General features: G+C 43.5%; 1 protein-coding gene across 4 annotated transcripts in view; it reads left to right on the top strand.

Annotated features, from left to right (window-relative positions):
* Window positions 1-17,661, top strand: part of itgb4 (integrin, beta 4) — a 151,704-nt gene that overhangs the window by 62,163 nt on the left and 71,880 nt on the right. For all 4 annotated transcript variants that reach the window (XM_041216920.1, XM_041216922.1, XM_041216921.1 and 1 more), the window contains exons 13-17: window positions 4,338-4,555; window positions 5,948-6,051; window positions 10,355-10,453; window positions 11,774-11,897; window positions 16,491-16,610. In XM_041216920.1, the coding sequence (XP_041072854.1) occupies window positions 4,338-4,555; window positions 5,948-6,051; window positions 10,355-10,453; window positions 11,774-11,897; window positions 16,491-16,610 (665 nt within the window). The remainder of the gene's footprint in view (window positions 1-4,337; window positions 4,556-5,947; window positions 6,052-10,354; window positions 10,454-11,773; window positions 11,898-16,490; window positions 16,611-17,661) is intronic.

The following is a 17,661-nucleotide window of genomic DNA, read 5'->3' as shown; positions in this document are numbered from 1 at the left end:
GTGTAGATTAAAATCACCCATGATTATTGCTGTCCCTTTATCACAAGCACACAATATTTTCTCTTGAATACTTTGTCCTACACTATGGTTACAGTTGGGGGGCCTGTAGACCACTCCCACTATGACTTCTTTCCCCCACTACTCCTCATCTCCACCCAAACCAATTCTACATCCTAATCTCCTGAACCAAGGTCATCTCTAACTATTGCACCAATGCCCTCTTTGATTAAGTGCTACCCCTCTACTTTTACCTAGCTTCCTATTCTTCTTGAATGTCATGTACCCTCAATATTAAGGACCCAATCTTTGTCGTCCTGCAGCCAAGTCTCCGTAATTGCTATCAGATCATATTTATTTACTTCAATGTGGGCCATCAGTTCATTTTCTTTGTTTTGAATGCTATGTGCATTCAAATAGAGAGCCTTCAGTTTTGTCTTTTTGTTACCTTTGTAACATCTAGTCTTGACTGTTGATGCATTCTTAGGTTTTTTCTTCCCTCTGTACCTCCCTGCCATTCTCTGACCCTCATTTCTCATATTACTATTTTGCTCTCTGTCTTGACTCTAAGCCCTGAAATGCTACCTCTACCCAAGCTTGATCCCTCACCCCTCTTGTTTAGTTTAAAACCCCTCTCTACTTACCTAGTTATGCGATTTGCGAGGACACTCATCCCAGCACAGTTCAGGTGTAAACCGTCCCAACGGTACAGCCCCCACTTCCCCATTACTGATGCTTGTGCCTCACAAACCAGAACCCACTTCTCCCACACCAGTCCTTGAGCCACGCATTTGTCTTTCTAATCTTATTTGCCCTATGCCAATTTGCACGTGGCTCAGGTAATAATCCAGAGATTATTACCTTTGAGGTTCTGCTTCTTAATTTGGTACCTAGCTCCATCAACCCAGCCCAGATGCTATCTTGAGCTGTCAGTTCATCTCGGTATGCCCAAATATACTCTTGTGACCACAGGTGTGTTCTTGACGCTCTCAGGCCATCCTTTCATCGATACGCCTTGTAGCACTTGTAGAGTTGCATTTTGTTGGGTAATTTGCTTGATTTGAGCAAGGCGTTTGTCTGTCAGATTCAATTTCTGTGCAGGGTTCATGACTTCCAGAGTATATCCAGCTGCTGCTTCTGGAAGATTTTGCATTCTGTTGTAGCCTACTCAACTTTCCTCACGGGGAGCGCTGCTCTCGACAGCATATCTGTGATGTCCATCTGTTTCCCTTGATTGTATGTCATGTCCAGATGATATCTCTGTAAACGCAGTAACATTCTTTGCAGATGCTTTGGAGCAGATAGTAATGGTTTGAGAAAGACGCTTTGAAGTTTGAGGCTTGTGGTCAGACTCCACTGTTACCTTGTCTCTCTCAAGCAGGTATTGATAAAAATGCTCACAGGTAAAAACAATAGCCAGGCACTCTTTCTCAATCTTTATGTAGCATCGTTCTATTTGTGTTAATGGCCTGGACGCAAATGTGACCGGTTTTCCTTGCTGCTTGAGGGTTGCTCCCAGATCTGTCTCGCTGGCGTCACTCTGTAAAGTAACTTAATCATTGATATCATAGCACTTTATCACTGGTGTTTTCGTCACTAGTTGTTTGATTTTAGTGAACACTGCTTCTTGTTCTGTTCCCCAATACCTCCTTGGCAGTGAGTTTGCAGAATGGTTCACACTCTGGTGACAAATTAGGCAAAAAATTTTGCTAAATAGTTTCACGAATCCAACAAATCATTGCATTGCTTCCACGTCTGTCAGTCGCTGCAGCGGTGCTTCAGCTCTCACCTTGTCAGGATCCAGGCGAAAACCTTTTACTGTCAATATATGACCAAATATGTGACTTCAGGCACCTTCAGTTGCAACCTTTACTTGTTCAGCTTCAAGTTCATCTGGCAAGCTCTCTCCAGCAGTTGTTTTAAATTCTGACCATGGTCCGCTATTGCTTCTTCCATTCTGTCTCCACATCCATAGTCTAGAATGTCATCCACTATGACTTCCACTCTGGGAAAATCACTGAATATCTCACACTGTCTTCATTGATACTCTTCTCGAGCCGTGGAAATGCCAAACAGCATGGACAACCATCTGTATCTCCCGAATGGCATCCAGTATGTCGTTAGAAAGCTGCTGCTTTTATCCAGCTTCACTTGCCAGTGTAGTAAAGATCTTTGCCTTGGCAAGTTGCGGCCAAATTCTTTCGATGTGGTAGTGAGATTTCTTCAGTGCTTTATTTCGATCCTTTGGGTCTAATCATACTCATAGTTTTCCAGGTTGTCTCACTGCTGCCATGCTGCTAATCCAATCTACAGGAGTTGTCACTTTTTCGATTACTCCCCTCTTTTCCAGGTCTTCTATCTTGTTTTTTAGGCTGGACTTCAGGGCAGCTGGAACTTTTCTTGGCAGATGCTGAATTGGCCTTACACTCTCATCTACTTTGAGATGATATTCTCCTGACATGCCAAACCTGTAAACACATCCTTGTACACCTCTAGGATCTGTTCTGCCGACAATGGTTTTGTGTGCTGTGACACATTGTAAACCTCTGTTGGCACCATCAGAGTTACCAGTCCAAGCTTTCGACTTGCTTCAGCTGAAATGAGTGGCCATTGTGTCCCATCTATGATCTGGAACTCTAGATCTTCCTTCTTTCCATTCCATTGGGGCCTCAGATTATTTTGTCCTCTCGGTATGAGTATTATGCCATCATATTGATTTAGCCTTACTTTTAAGGGGTTCATTTTTGGATCGCCATGTTGAGCCACTTTGCACAGGTCTGTGAAGTTCATGATATTGCATAATGCACCAGCGTCTATCTGACACTTCATGTTCACTTGATGCTCTTCTTCTGCAGTCATCATTCTAACAAACACAAACCACTTATCACCTATAAACTTGATGGAACCAACCTGTGGGATTGTGTACAGCTCTTCATCAGACTCCTCTGTTGATTTCGCTCCCATGGCCATCTGTATAGGCTTGTTTTGCTTCTTCCTAGGCAAACACTTGTGTGTGAAATGATTTGGCTTCTTGCAGTTAAAACACTGTTTTTTCCACCCTGGACAATCCCTCTTTTCCTTAGTATGATGCCGACCACAGTATTTGCATCCTGCCCTTTGTCCACAATTGTTCTGCTCTTCCAGCCTGGAATCTCTTTCAGCTTAATGTATCTCCTGATCTGCTCTGCCATACATGTGCTCTAGCTGACGTTTCACAATTTCCGTATTTCTGTTTCTGCACACATCTATCGCTTTCTTGAGCATCAGTTTCTCATATTTCAGTAGACTTTCTCTCACCGAGGGGGTCTCATATGCCTAAGAATATTCAATCTTTAATCAGATCGTCTTTTTGCATTATTCTGCAAGCTGTGTTACTACAGTCATACACTGTTCAATGGTTTCCTTTTCACCTCATGCTCTAGTGTTGAGGACATAGCATTCATACATAATGTTCACTTGGGGTTCAAAGCATTCATTCAAGGCTTTCACAATTTCTGTTTTATGTTTTCTTTGTTCGTCGGGTAGATTTAAGGTGTTATACAATTTCTCGCATTCCTTCCCCAGCAGTGTTAGGAATGTGGCTACTCTTATTGGGGGTTGTGGCTTATTAATTAAGTCTGTTGCTAGTTTGTAGTTTTGCCACTGCAAGTGGAAAAACTGCCAATTCTGCCATGTATCGATTTTCAATTTGACAGGAGCTGGGAGGGGGAAATTTATAGCAGCCATGTTCACTCACGCAGTATCCTGCTGGCAGCCTTTGGTTTGTTTGCTTTTCCTTGTCCTTTTTTTTAGTAGCTTTTAGCAAATTTGAACATTTGTGAACGCCTGGGTTCTCTGTGTCTTCTTTGCAGAATTTCCAGGCTTTTAAATCTCTATTTTAGCTTCACTTCCTGACACTATGTTTCATGTTTAAAGACTGCAGAGTTTCTCAGTGCCTTCTTATTGAGAGGTCTTTATTGATCTCAAGGTGGCAGCCTCCAGAGAGACTGACCCATAGCATAGCCACATGACTATGGCAAGCAAGGTGTGCCAGGTAGAACTTATTGCATTTTAAACCCAAACATTCTCCCTCACCAAGCTGTCGAGGTTGGAGGTCAATTGGAGCTTTCAAAGCTGAGACATAGATTTTTGTTAAGTACTTGTATTTATTTAGGGATATGGAATCAAGTTGAGATACAAATTGTCGATAGTAGAACAGGCTGAGTGGCCTTCTCTTTCTAATCTCACTTAAGAGTCAGAAAAAATAGCCTTTTTCTTTCCTTTTTTAAAACAAAACATGACAGCTGGCACGTGAGGGCTGTTATTTTACTGATTTTAACATTCTACCTCTCCTTCTTCAGGCGGGGAGAACTCTGTGACTGTAACTCAAATTCTCAGGGAGATGTTGCAGCCTGCAAGAATCCCAAAGATACCTCCCAGATTTGCTCCGGTCGCGGAGATTGTTACTGTGGTGTTTGTCACTGCGTTCCATCAGAGCGCCATCTGGAAAGATTTGAGGGAGACTATTGTGAATATAGCAACCTGCTTTGTCCACGATTTGCTGGCTTTATGTGTAATGGTGAGTGACATTGTGGCCCTTGCTGTAAAGAGTAGGGGTGGCAGTATAAAAATGAGGTCACAAAGCATATTTTTCCATGCAATCAAGAAAAAAATCACTAGGATTTATATAATCACTATCTCACATCTTTGAAATGATCCAAAGCTCTTTGCGACCCACAGGCATCTTTTGAAGGAGGCTCGTGTTGCCTTGGAAATCAAATGTGGCAGCCATTTTGTGCACAGCAGGATCTCACAAAGAGCAAATAATGAGCAAATCTGTTTTTTCCGCAGTTGTTATTTGAGGGCTAAATGTTGGCCAGGACACTGGGGAGAACATGCTCTCTGTCTTCCAATAGTCAGACAGAGGGAAAGCGGTTTAACTTCTCATTTGAAAAATTGAGCCTCTGACAATGCAGCATTCTCTCAGTATTGCTTTGGGAATGACCAGCTTAAATTGTGTGCTCCCATCTCTGGAGTTGTGCTTGGACCCATGAAGTTTGGACTAGGGAATGCTCAGTGTATGAAATTCTGACCAGTGGGAAAAATAAATCACAGAATATCAAGGTTTGATGGAGCTTGAAATACCAGGAGGTGCAAGCTTCAGTTCTCAGTCTGTTCTGTCAGGTTGCCATTCCATTACCACAATTGGTTTCAGTACCTAGGGATGGCGATGAAGATAGTTGTGCAGGTTGGTCACTCCTGATGGGATTGACAGCTGGCCATGGTCATTGCACAACTGTCAGTGATTTTTGGGACAGCCTCTCAACTTGTGAAAGCACCTTCAAGGAAGGTGAGCCAAGAGCTGTGGACGAGGCTGGTGGTGAATATTGTAATATTGAGCTTAATGACCTAAAATTCCTTAAAAAGGAAGGTGAAGGATTCGTGGGATCCTGTTCAGATTCAGGGATAAAAACCTCTGTGGCTGTGAGGACATTGCAGGGATGAACTTCCTAAGGATTTCTCCCCCTCTGCTACCTTAAGCCCAAGCCTCATTAAAGGTAGGCTGGTGTGACTACAGCTACCAATGTGTGATGATGGAAATACCCAACATAGTGATCAGCATTTGAAAGAATAAAGATGGTGTCAATATTTGGAGATCCATTGTCAGAACTTTGAGCTAAATCTGCCTTTTCCCTTTCAGATGCTGTCAAAGGATCTGTGCTTCCAGCAATGTCTGTTTATTTGGTCAAAACTACAAATGGATTCAATTTGCATTGATCAATGGGGTTGCTAGAAATGAGTTGCACCGACTAATAGGGTTGGCAGTATGAATTGCACTGACCAATGGGATTGACAGTATGAACTATACTGATTTGATGGGCTCTCTATCACTGTGGTTTGGTGAATTGACCTTGGTGCCCAGAGTTTAAACTTTGTGTTTGATTCAGTTTCTGTTATGGTTTTTCCACAGATCATGGTGAATGTTTTAAGGAAAAGTGCGTATGTGGAGAGGGATGGGAAGGTGCCGCATGTGAATGCCCTAAAAGCAATGCCACATGCATTGACGCCAATGGGGTAAGACTGGAATTACATTACAACACCACAGACACATTTAGGCAGTAACTGTACATGGGTGATGGTGACTACAAACGCCTGGGTATCTTTTGAAAAGAGCATGTAAAATGGAATACTAACTAACCATTGTTTAAGCTATTGTCAAAAATGCACATGCAGTCATTTTTCAGATCAAATTTGATCCATGGATCTGGTGTGTGATTTTTATCAAATGATACTCAGGGCTTAAGTGGTTAATTATGAAGAATTGATAAGGTAGATTGGGAGAAAATATTTCCCTTGGTGAGAGCGTCCAGGACAAGGGGGTATAACCTTAATATTAGAGCCACGGTCATTCGGGGTGAAAGGAACTATCTCCACCAACAAGCTGGATGTTGGGGTCAACTGAAATTTTAAAAACAGAAGTCAATTGATTTTTGTTGGATAAGGATATCAACAGATATGAAGCAAAGGTGGGTAGAAGGAGTTGAGATACAAAGCAACCATGATGAAGTAGACTCAAAGGACTACATAGTAAATGGCAGAACCCTTAAGTGCATCAATGGGCAGAGGGATCTGGGTGTACAGGTCCACGGGTCACTGAAAGTGGCAATGCAGGTGGATAAGGTAGTCAGGAAGGCATATGGCATGCTTACCTTCATTGCAGGGATATTGAGTATAAAAGCTGGGAAGTCATGATTTAGCTGTATAGAACCTTGGTTAGGCCAAACTTGGAATATTGCACGCAATTCTGGTCACCACATTACCAGAAGGATATGGAGGCATTGGAGAGGGTGCAGAGGAGGTTTACTAGGATGCTGCCTGGTCTGGAGATTATTAGCTATGAGGAGAGGTTGGAGAAACTCGGATTGTTCTCACTAGAGTGATGGAGATTGAGGAGCGACTTGATAGAAGTTTACAAAATTATGAGTGGCATGGACAGAGTAGATAGTCAGAAGCGTTGTCCCAGGGTGGAAGAGTCAATGACTAGGGGACATAGATTTAAGGTGAGAGGAGAAAACTATAGAGGAGATGTGCGGGGCAAGTTTTTTACGCAGAGGGTAGTGAGTGTCTGGAATTCGCTGCCAGAGGAAGTGGTGGAAGCAGATACGATAGTGGTGTTTAAGAGGCAGCTTGACAAATACATGAATAGGATGGGAATAGAGGGATATGGACTCCGGAAGTGCAAAATGTTTTAGTTTGACAGGCAATATGATCAGCGCAGGCTTGGAGGGCCGAAGGGCCTGTTCCTGTGCTGTACTTTTCTTTGTTCTTTGACTGAATGGCCTACTCCTGTTCCAATGTTGGTCCCAGTTTCAATTTAGCCCAGAAAACTTCAGGAGTTAATAAGAAGGAGGAATTTATAGAAATGGCATTGTGTGCTAAAATACCCAATGTTCATTTGTCACATTGTAGAATGTTACACTCGGGGATATCCATACAGCTCAGGAATGTTACCCTGGTTTCTGGCTGGAATCGACCTGGGAGGTGATAGTTTGTGTTCGAGCTCCCTCTGCTGTCACACAAAAAATTGTTAGGCCTTCAAAATTCCTCAGTGTTCTGCCAGGACTTTCTCTTGGGGCAGAATTTTGCCCTCATCGGGCGAGCGCGGCGGGTGGGCCTGGGAGTGGTTGCAGAGCCAATCGCAGCCTGCGATTGGGCCCCCACCACAATTTCACGCTGACTGGCCAATTAAAGGGTGCACACAGTGAAAACTCCCTGCCTCGGAGCTGAAGATTTTTAACAATAAAAATAAAGGTATATAAAATAATGAAAACATGTCCCCACATATGACTCTATCACATGAGCAGGGACATGTTAAATAGGAGCATAAATGTTTTTTTTTAATCGCAAAAATGCAAAGGCCGCTTGGCCTTTTCGCCCGCCAACCGAATGGCTGGATGGGCAGCAAAAAATTCTACTCAATTAATTGATTAAGGGCCTTACTGGCCACTTAATTGTCGGCAGGCGTGCTGCCGACTCCCATGCATACTGGCCGACCGAAATATTGCATAAACGCGCAATGACATCAGGGCTCTCGCTCGACATCATTGCGCATCATTTTACACTTGTTCGGGTCGGGCACGCGAGAGAAAAATTCTGGCCTAGGAGTTTCCTGATTGCCTTCTTTGGAGGGGAACATTCATCTCTGCTCACCCACCCAAACAAAACAAATGATGGCCACTGGGAGGAGTTGAGTGCAAGGACTTTCTGTAAGCTAGAGTTTCCAGGTAATAAAAACAGAAAATGCTAGAAAAACTCAGCAGGTCTGACAGCAGCTGTGGAGAGAGAAACAGAGTTAATGTTTCGAGTCTTTATGATCCTTCTTCAGAGCCAAAGAGAAGTAAAATGTGATGAAATTTACACTGTTTAAGGGGGTGGAGCAAGTGAAGCTGGATAGAAGGCCAGCGGAAGGTGGAGGTTAAGGATAATTGACAAAGATGTCTTGGACGAAAAGACAAAGGGAGTGTTAATGGTAGTGGTAAGGGCTAAAGGAGGTGCTGATGATGGCATAAAGGTAAGAAAGCAGAATGTGCTCTGTGTCCTTCCTCCAAATAAAAGGTGTGGCTATGGGTACCCGCATGGGCCCCAGTTATGCCTGCCTCTTTATGGGGTATGTGGAACATTCCTTGTTCCAGGCCAACTCAGGCCCCCTCCCACAACTCTTTTTCAGTACATTGACAACTGTTTCGGTGCCACTTCATGCTCTTGTCTGGACCTGGAAAAATTTATCTTGCTTCCAATCTCCACCCCTCTATCACCTTCGCATGATCCATCTCTAATATTTCCCTTTACCTCCTTACCTCTCTGCTTCCATTTCTGGTGATAGACTGTCCACCAATATTCATTACAAGCCCACCGAGTTCCACAGCTACCTCAACTACAGCTTCTCACGCCCCGCTTCCTGTAAGGACTCCATCCCATTCTCTCAGCTCCTTCGCCTCCGTCGCATCTGTTCTGATGATGCCACTTCCCAAAACGGCACTTCTGACATGTCTTCCTTCTTCCTTAACCGAGGTTCCCCTGCCACGGTGGTTGACAGGGCCCTCAACTGTGTCCGACCCATCTCCCGCGCCTCTCCCCTCACACCTTCCGGTCCCTCCCAGAACCATGATAGGGTCCCCCTTGTCCTCACTTTTCACCCCGCCAGACTCCACATTCAAAGGATCATCCTCCGCCATTTCCGCCAACTCCAGCATGAGACACCACCAAACACATCTTCCCCTCACCTACCCCTGTCAACATTCCATAGGGACCATTCTCTCTGTGACACCCTTGTCCACTCCTCCATCACTCCCAACACCACATCCCCTTCCCACGGCACCCTCCCATGCAATTGTAGAAGGTGCAATGCCTGCCTCTTTACCTCCCCCCACCACACTGTCCAAGGGCCCAAACCCTCCTTTCAGGTGAAGCAGCGCTTCACTTGCACCCTCCTTTAATTTGGTCTGCTGCTTTCGCTGCTCCCAATGCTGTCGCCTCTACATTGGAGAGTTGTAGACTGGGTGACCACTTTGCAGAACATCTTTGGTCTGTCCACAAGCACGACCCAGACCTTTGTGTCGCTTGCCGTTTCAACACACCATCATGTCCACATGTCCGTCCTTGGCCTGCTGCAATGTTCCAGTGAAGCCCAACACAAAATGGAGGAACAGCACCTCATCTTCTGATTAGGCACTTTACAGCCTTCTGGACTTAACATCGAGTTCAACAACTTCGGATCATGAACTCTCTCTTCTATATTCACCCCTTTTTAATCCCCTTATCTTTTTTAAAATTTATTTTTTATCCACTTATTTTCATTTTTATTCACTTATTCATTGTTTTATCCCTTTTTCATCCTTTTTCCCCAACCACTGCCCCCTCCCACCCCCAAAAGGGCCACCTGTTACTTGTTCCATGATGTTCTTTCATAGAGTGCTCATTCTTGTTCTGCTATTAACACATTCTGCATTCTTACCTTTATGCCACTATCAGCACCTCCTTTAGCCCTTACCACTGCCATTAACACTCCCTTTGTCTTTTTGTCCATGACATCTTTATCGGTTTCTCCTTAGCCCCCACCCATCGCTGGCCCTCTATCCAGCTTCACCTGCTCCACCCCCTCAAACAGGATAAATTTAATCACATTCCTACCTCTCTTTAGCTCTGAAGAAGGGTCTACAGACTCGAAACGTTAACTTTGCTTCTCTCTCCAGAGGTGCTGTCAGACCTGCTGAGTTTTTCTAGCATTTTCTGTTTTTATTTCAGATTTCCAGCATCCGCAGTATTTTGCTTTTGTCTTAGAGTTTCCAGGTATTCACCTGTATTTTCCTGATTTCAGGTACTCTGTCATGGTAAAGGTAGCTGCGTATGTGGAAGATGTAAGTGTGACCCAACTGATGCGAATGTTGATTCAGTCTGTGGCCCCCTCAAATATTCAGTAAGTGAAGATGCTTAAAGGTATAAACATTTATACAATTTCTTTCATGATTTCAAGACATCCCAAAGTGCTTGACAGCCAATAATTTCTTTTGAAGTGTAGTCACTGTTGTAATGTCGGAACCACGGCAGACAATTTACACACAGCAAGCCCCCACAAACAGCAATGTGATAATGACCAGTTTATTTGTTTTCTGATAGTGGTTGAGTCACAAGCATCGTCCAGCATGTCAGGAGGACTCCCTGCTCTTCTTTGAATAGTGTCATGGGATATTTTGCATTCAGCTGAGAAGGCAATAGGTTTAAGATCTTATCTGAAAAACAGCACCTCCAACAGTGCAGCCCTCCCTCAGCACTGTAATGGAGTATCAGCCTGGATTTTGGACTCAAGTTTCTGGAGTGGGGCTTGAACCCCCTGATTGATACTGGAGAGTATAACCACTGAGCCATGGCTAATGCACATCCCTGTCACTTTTTCATTTCACTCAGTTAGTAAGCTACCCTTCCATGCCCATTCCTATACATTGCATTATGTTAGTTATCTGGTTTTAAGGAGTGAAAATATGGGGTCGACTGTAGGTGAATAGTAGATTACTTGGGTAGACATGATAGTTCGAGGAGTGAAACCCCAGTGATAATAGGTGATGATTTTAAGTTGTCTGCCGGGGCTGAATTTTCATTAGATTTCTCCCTGTATTATGAACGTACTGTGAGCCTGGTCTGGTTTCCTGGGTAATGGGGTCATTATTTGTGCATGGCAGGCTTCCAGTGGGAAGCAGGTCCTCAAGTGAAAGCTCACCAGCAGACAACGGGAAGAGAAAATCCAATGTTGTCCTTAAAAAACCAATGTTGTTTCAGAATCCTGGGCAGGGGAGGCTCAAAATTTCCTTGAGGTCTGGAGGAGAATTCAGGTCCTTCTTGGCTCATGAGGAAACCTCTAAATGATTTTTCAAGCCCTAACCCTACCTGTCATCAGGTTTCAAGCACCAGAAAAAACACCCTGAGTGAAAATTACTTCAGGGTTCGAATGATGGTATCAGACACCTGACTTTTCATTTTTATGAGTCCCTCGTCTTCCTCCAATGAGTTACAATGGCAGCAGGCAGGAGCATATGGGGAACAAAGAGGTATGGATGTTGTTCCTGATTTAAACCCTCCCCTGCATCCCACTGCCCACTCCGTTCTCATTATGGATTGGGAGTTAAAATTAGGGTTCCAGGCTCCATGAATTTTCCACCCAGCAACTTCCCAGAGATTCCGAAACAGGTTTATGTCCCTCTCTAATAGAGGCTGTTCCTTTCTCCTTCTCTGTCTCTTGCAGCTAGGGCTGTGTGAGGACATTCGCACCTGTGTCCAATGCAAAGCCTGGAATACTGGGGAAAAGAAGGGAAAGAACTGCAAAAAGTGCACTCACGAGTTCAAGTTTGTGGATGAACTGAAACCAGGTCAGTTAAAGCAACACTGAAATATTGGAAAAGGACACAGAATCACAGAGCCTTTACAGTGCAGAAGGAGGCCATTGAGTCTGCACTGGCTCTCTGAAAGAGCATTTTACCTGGTCCCATTCCTCTGCCTTATCCCTGTAACCTTGCACATTCTTTCATTTCAAATACATTCCAATTTCCTTCTGAATACCTCTATCGAACCTGCCTCCACCATGCTTTCAGGAAGCTTGTTCCAAACTCCAACCGCCCTCTGTGTGAAAAAATTTTTCATTTTTACTCCTTTTGTAAATTATTTTGAATCTATGTCCTCTAGTTCTTGATGCTTTCTTGAGTGAGAACAGTTTCTCACTATTTACCCTGTCCATTCTCCTTAGGATCTTGACTATCTCTATCAAGTCTCCTCTCAGCCTTCTTTTCTCCAAGGAAAACAGTCCTAATGTCTCTAATCTATCCTCATAGCAGCAGTTCTTTATCCCTGGAATCATTCCTGTGAAGCTCCTCTGTACTCTCTCCAATGCCTTCACATCCTTCCTCAAGTATGGCACCCAGAATTGGATGCAGTACTCCAAATGAAGCCTAACCAATGTATACAAGTTCACCATGACCTCCTTACTCTTGTACTCAATGTCCCTAGTAATAAAGCCTAAGATACTATATGCTTTATTAACTGCTCTCTCAACATGCCCTGCCATCTTCAATGACTTATACACCAAGGTCCCTCTGTTCCTGCACCTCCTTTAGAGTCTCTCCATTTATTTTATACTGTCTCTCTATATTTGTCCTGCCAAAATGGATCACCTCACACCTGTTTGCATTGAACTTCATCTGCCTCTTGTCTGTCCAATCCACCAACATGTCTGTGTCCTTTGGAAGTTCAACATTATCCTCATCACAGTTGACAATGTTTCCAATCTTCATATCATCTGCACTTTTTGAAATCATGCCCTGCACACCACAGTCTAGGTCATTAAGATATATCAGGAAGAGCAAAGGTCCCAACACTGACCCCAGGGGAACTCCACTACAAACCTTCCTCCAAATTGAAAAACAACCATTTATCACTGCTCTCTGTTTCCTGTCACTCAGCCAATTTCTTATCCAAGTGCCTACTTTCCTTTTTATTCCATGAGCTAGAATTTTGCTCACAAGTCTGTTGTGTGGCACAGTATCAAATGTCATGAAAATCCATATACACCACATCAACAGCATTGCCCTTATCAACCTTCTCTGTTACATCCTCAAAACACTCCAGCAAGTTAGTTAAACATGATTTTCCCTCAATTAATCCATTCTGGCTTTCCTTAATTATCCTGCACTTGTCTAGGTGACTACTGATTTTGTCCCGAACTATGGTTTCCATATGTTTCCCTACCACTGAAGTCAAACTGACTGGTCTGTAGTTGCCGGCTTTATCCTTGCACCCCTTTTTGAACAAGGATGTAACATTCACAATTTTCCAGTCCTCTGGCATCTCTCGTGTCGAAAGAAGACTGGAAGATTATCACTAGTGCCCCTGCAATTTCCAATCTCACTTCCCTCAGAAACCTTGGATGCATCTCAGCCAGTCCTGGTACCTTATCAGTTTTAAGTAAAGATAGCCTTTCTAACACCTCCTCCTTCTCAATTGTAAATTCTTCTAATGTACCAGTTACCCCTTCTCTCACCTCGGCCTGGGCAGCATCTTCTTCCTTTGTAAAGACAGATGCAAAGTATTTGTTTAATACCTCACTACTTCTCCTGCCTCCATGTATAAGTCCACTTTTTATCCCTAATCAGCCCTACTCTTTCTTTTACCACACTTTTATTATTTATATGCTATAGGAGACCTTGAGTTTCCCTTTTAGGTTAGCTGCCGTTCTCTTTTCATGCTCTTGCCTTGCTTTTCTTATTCGCTTTTGCACTTCCCCTCTGGTCCTTCTATATTCAGCCTGATACTCCATTGTATTTTTTACCTGACATCTGTTGTCCACACACACTTCTTCCTTTTCATCTTCACCCCTATCTCTCTCGTCATCCAGGGCGCTCTGGATTTATTTGTCCTATCTTTCCACTTCAAGGGAATATACCTTGACATTGCCTACAATACTTTTTCTTTGAAGGTGGCCCATTGTTCAGCCACCGTCTTTTCTGCCAACATTTGATTCCAACTCACTCAACTCAGATGCATTCTCATCCCACCAAAGTTGGCTTTCCCCCAATTAATTATCCTTGCTCTGGATTGCTCTTTGTCCCTTTCTTTGGCCAACCTAAACCTTATGATACAATGGGCACTGCCCCCTAAATGCTCTCCCATTTATATTTGATCCACTTAGGCCAACTAATTCCCCAGAGCCAGGTTGGGCAATGCCTACCCACTCACTGGACCGGAAACGTACTGCTGCAGAAAATTATCTTGAACACATTCCAGGAACTCTCACCCCTCTTGCCCCTTTGTACTATTCCTATCCCAGCCTATATTTGGATAACTGAAGTCCCTCATTATAAGTACTCTATAATTCTTGCACTTCTCTGTAATTTCTTTGCAAATTTTTTTCTCTACCACTAGTTGGTGGTCTATATGCTACACTGATCAATGTTGCTGCACCCTTTTCATTCCTTACCTCTAGCTAGAGAGATTCCATCCTTGACCCCTCTGGAACATCCTCTCTCTGCAGTATGTAATGCCATCCTTAATCAATACCGCCACTGCACTCCCCCACCACCACCACCACCCCCACCCCCCCGACACACCCCTTTTCTTATTTTCCTGTCTCCCCTAAACACCTTGTACCCAGGAATATTTAACACCCATATCCGTCCTTCTTTGAACCAGGTCTCTGTTATAGCAATAATATCATAATTCCTAGATAAACGCAAAATACTGCGCATGCTGGAAACCTGAAACAAAAACAAAAATTGCTGGAAAAACTCAGCAAGTCTGACAGCATCTGTGGAGAGGAAGACAGAGTTAACGTTTCGAGTCCGTATCTTCATCTGATGAAGAGTCATACGGACTCGAAACATTAACTCTGTCTTCCTCTCCACAGATGCTGTCAGGCCTACTGAGTTTTTGCTGCAATTTTTATTTTTGTTTAATATCATAATTCCATTTGTCAACCTTGCCTGTAGTTCACCAATCTTAATAATCACACTCCATGCATTCACATACAGTGCTGCACATTAACCCTGATTTAGGCTTTTGTACTTTTCCCCTTACTCTGACCCCATCTAATAGCATACTATTGCCTACTCTAATTCTGTCAAAATCTCCAAGTATTCTATTTAGCTTGATACTACTCTGGTATTTCGTCCTTATCAGTTTATACTACTATACTTCCCACTGCCAGTTTCTCTCCTCTCCACTCTGAATTTCTTCTCAGGTTCCCACCCTTCCGCCAATTTAGTTTAAACCTTCCCTGTCAGAACTAGCAAACCTCCTTGCGAGGACGTTAGTCCTAATCCTGTTAAGGTGTAACCTGTCCGTCTTGTACAGGTCCCACTTGCACTAGAACCGGTCCCAACGTCTCAGAAATCTAATGCCCCCCCTCCTACTCCATTTCTCCAGCCACGTGTTGAACTGTTCGGTCTTCCTAGCCTTATGCTCACTAGCACATGGCACAGGAAGTAATCCTGAGATTACTATTCTTGAGGGCCTGCTTTTTAATTCCCTTCAACTCTCTAAAATCTGCTTTCAGGACTTCTTCCCTTTTCCTACCTATGTCATTGGTCCCAGTGTGGACCATGACCTCTGACTGCTCCCCCTCACCAAAATTTACGGTCCCACTCTTCTCTAGAAATTGTCTTTTGAACCCATCTGTACTATCCACTTAGACGGCCTTCCTGTATTCTGGTTCATGATCACCCTTAACTTGAGGAAGTTCTCTCAAATTTCCTTTCTATTTATTTTTAAACTTGTGCTCTTTGGATTTAGAGTTGTCCTCACAGTGGATGATATTCCCAAATCAGTTTTGCCATTTCCCTTTTTAATCTTCAATTTGACTACATCCTAAAGTACTTTACATACACTGTGAACTGTGCTCAATGTTGTCAAAAACAGAATACCTGGAAAAACTCAGCAGGTCTGGTAGCATCGGCGGAGAAGAAAAGAGTTGACGTTTCGAGTCCTCATGACCCTTCAACTGAATGGGTTCTGTTGGAGGGTCATGAGGACTCGAAATGTCAACTCTTTTCTTCTCCGCAGATGCTACCAGACCTGCTGAGTTTTTCCAGGTAATTCTGTTTTTGTTTTGGATTTCCAGCATCCGTAGTTTTTTGTTTTTATCTCAATGTTGTCATGTGGGAAAAGAATGCGACCACATTTACACACAGCACAACCCCACAAACACCAAGTGAGATGACTGACTAATGACTCTGCATTTACAGGGATGAATGCTGCCAAGGCAGTGAAGGAACCTCTTCTTCCCATATTACCGTGGAACATTTCACATCCACCTTAGAGGGCGGATGGAGCTTTGGTTTAATGTCTCATCTGGAATGGCTTAGATTGTAGACTCAAGTCTCTGGAATGGGGTTTGAATCCACAAATTGCCAAGCGCAAGTCCTGCCACGCGAGGCACCCTGACACTTAAAAATAGCCTTATTTTGTCGCTACAGGAGAGGAGGTGATGGAACATTGTGAATTCCGTGATGAGGAAGATGACTGCACATTTTATTACACATTGGAAAAGCACCCAAGTGGCAACAATACTTATGTAGAGGTGCTAAAAAAGAAAGGTACGTAGGAAATAAAATTGGAATTTTGACATTTAGTTATTGACTAAATAACTATAAATTGAGAATAAAGGGCAAAAGTAGCTGAGTACTTGGACACATGATGTGTGGTGAGTGTTTTGGTTTGGAACCAATGGTTTCCAAAGTTCTTCACCACTTCCTCACCTCATGTCTGGGTCTGTTGTAGGCTCATTGACAGAGATCAATTGCTCTAATTAGTCAACATCTCCATTTTCATTGTATCATGTGACTACCAGGATGGCAAGGCGAAATAGATGGACCTTGATCTATTCTTGTCTAACAATTCCTACTTTCTGATGAAAAGATGCAGGAAGAAGAACAGGTCATTTTTCATCAAATCATCAAGGTTTGTGGCAAAGAAAACAATTTGGCCCATCATGTCTATGCTGGTACTCTGAAAGATTCATCCAGTCCCATCCAATCACAATCCTAGTCCCATCCACTCCCATCCCAGGGCCCAGTCCCATCCCACCATAACCCCACCCATTCTCAACAAATGCCCCAGTCCATTCTCACTCTAGAAACCTCTCCAATTACCCCCTGTATACATTGCTCCATCCTCCGTGTCTTTCATTTGTAACTCAGTTCCTCATTGGATGAAAGAATTCTCCCAATTTCCCTTCTTACTGTCAATGTCCTCATTTTAGTTTGCACTCCCTGGGATTTGAGCCATCCACCAGAGGGGATGTTCTGTCCAATTCCTTTCATGATCAGAATACCTTCAACAGGATTCCTCTCAAACTATGTTTTTCTGAAGGAAATGAGAGTGAAACTTTTGCAAGAATTGGTGATAGGCATTATCAGCCAACTCATTCTTGGAGATTTAGTTTCTTTTCATTCATAGGATGTGGGCATCACTGACTAGGCCAGCATTTATTGCCCATCGCTAATTGCCCTTGAGAAGGCAGTGGTGAGCTGCCTTCTTGAACTGCTGTGGTCCATGTGGTGTAGGTACATACACAGTGCTGTTAAGAAGGGAGCTCCAGGATTTTGACCCAGCGGCGGTGAGGGAATGGCGATATATTTCCAAGTC

This window comes from Carcharodon carcharias, chromosome 22 (genome assembly GCF_017639515.1).
Source record: "Carcharodon carcharias isolate sCarCar2 chromosome 22, sCarCar2.pri, whole genome shotgun sequence".
NCBI classification, from domain to species: Eukaryota; Metazoa; Chordata; class Chondrichthyes; order Lamniformes; family Lamnidae; genus Carcharodon; species Carcharodon carcharias.
Note: the sequence above shows the minus strand (reverse complement) of the source record. Positions and strands in the feature narration are given on the sequence as shown.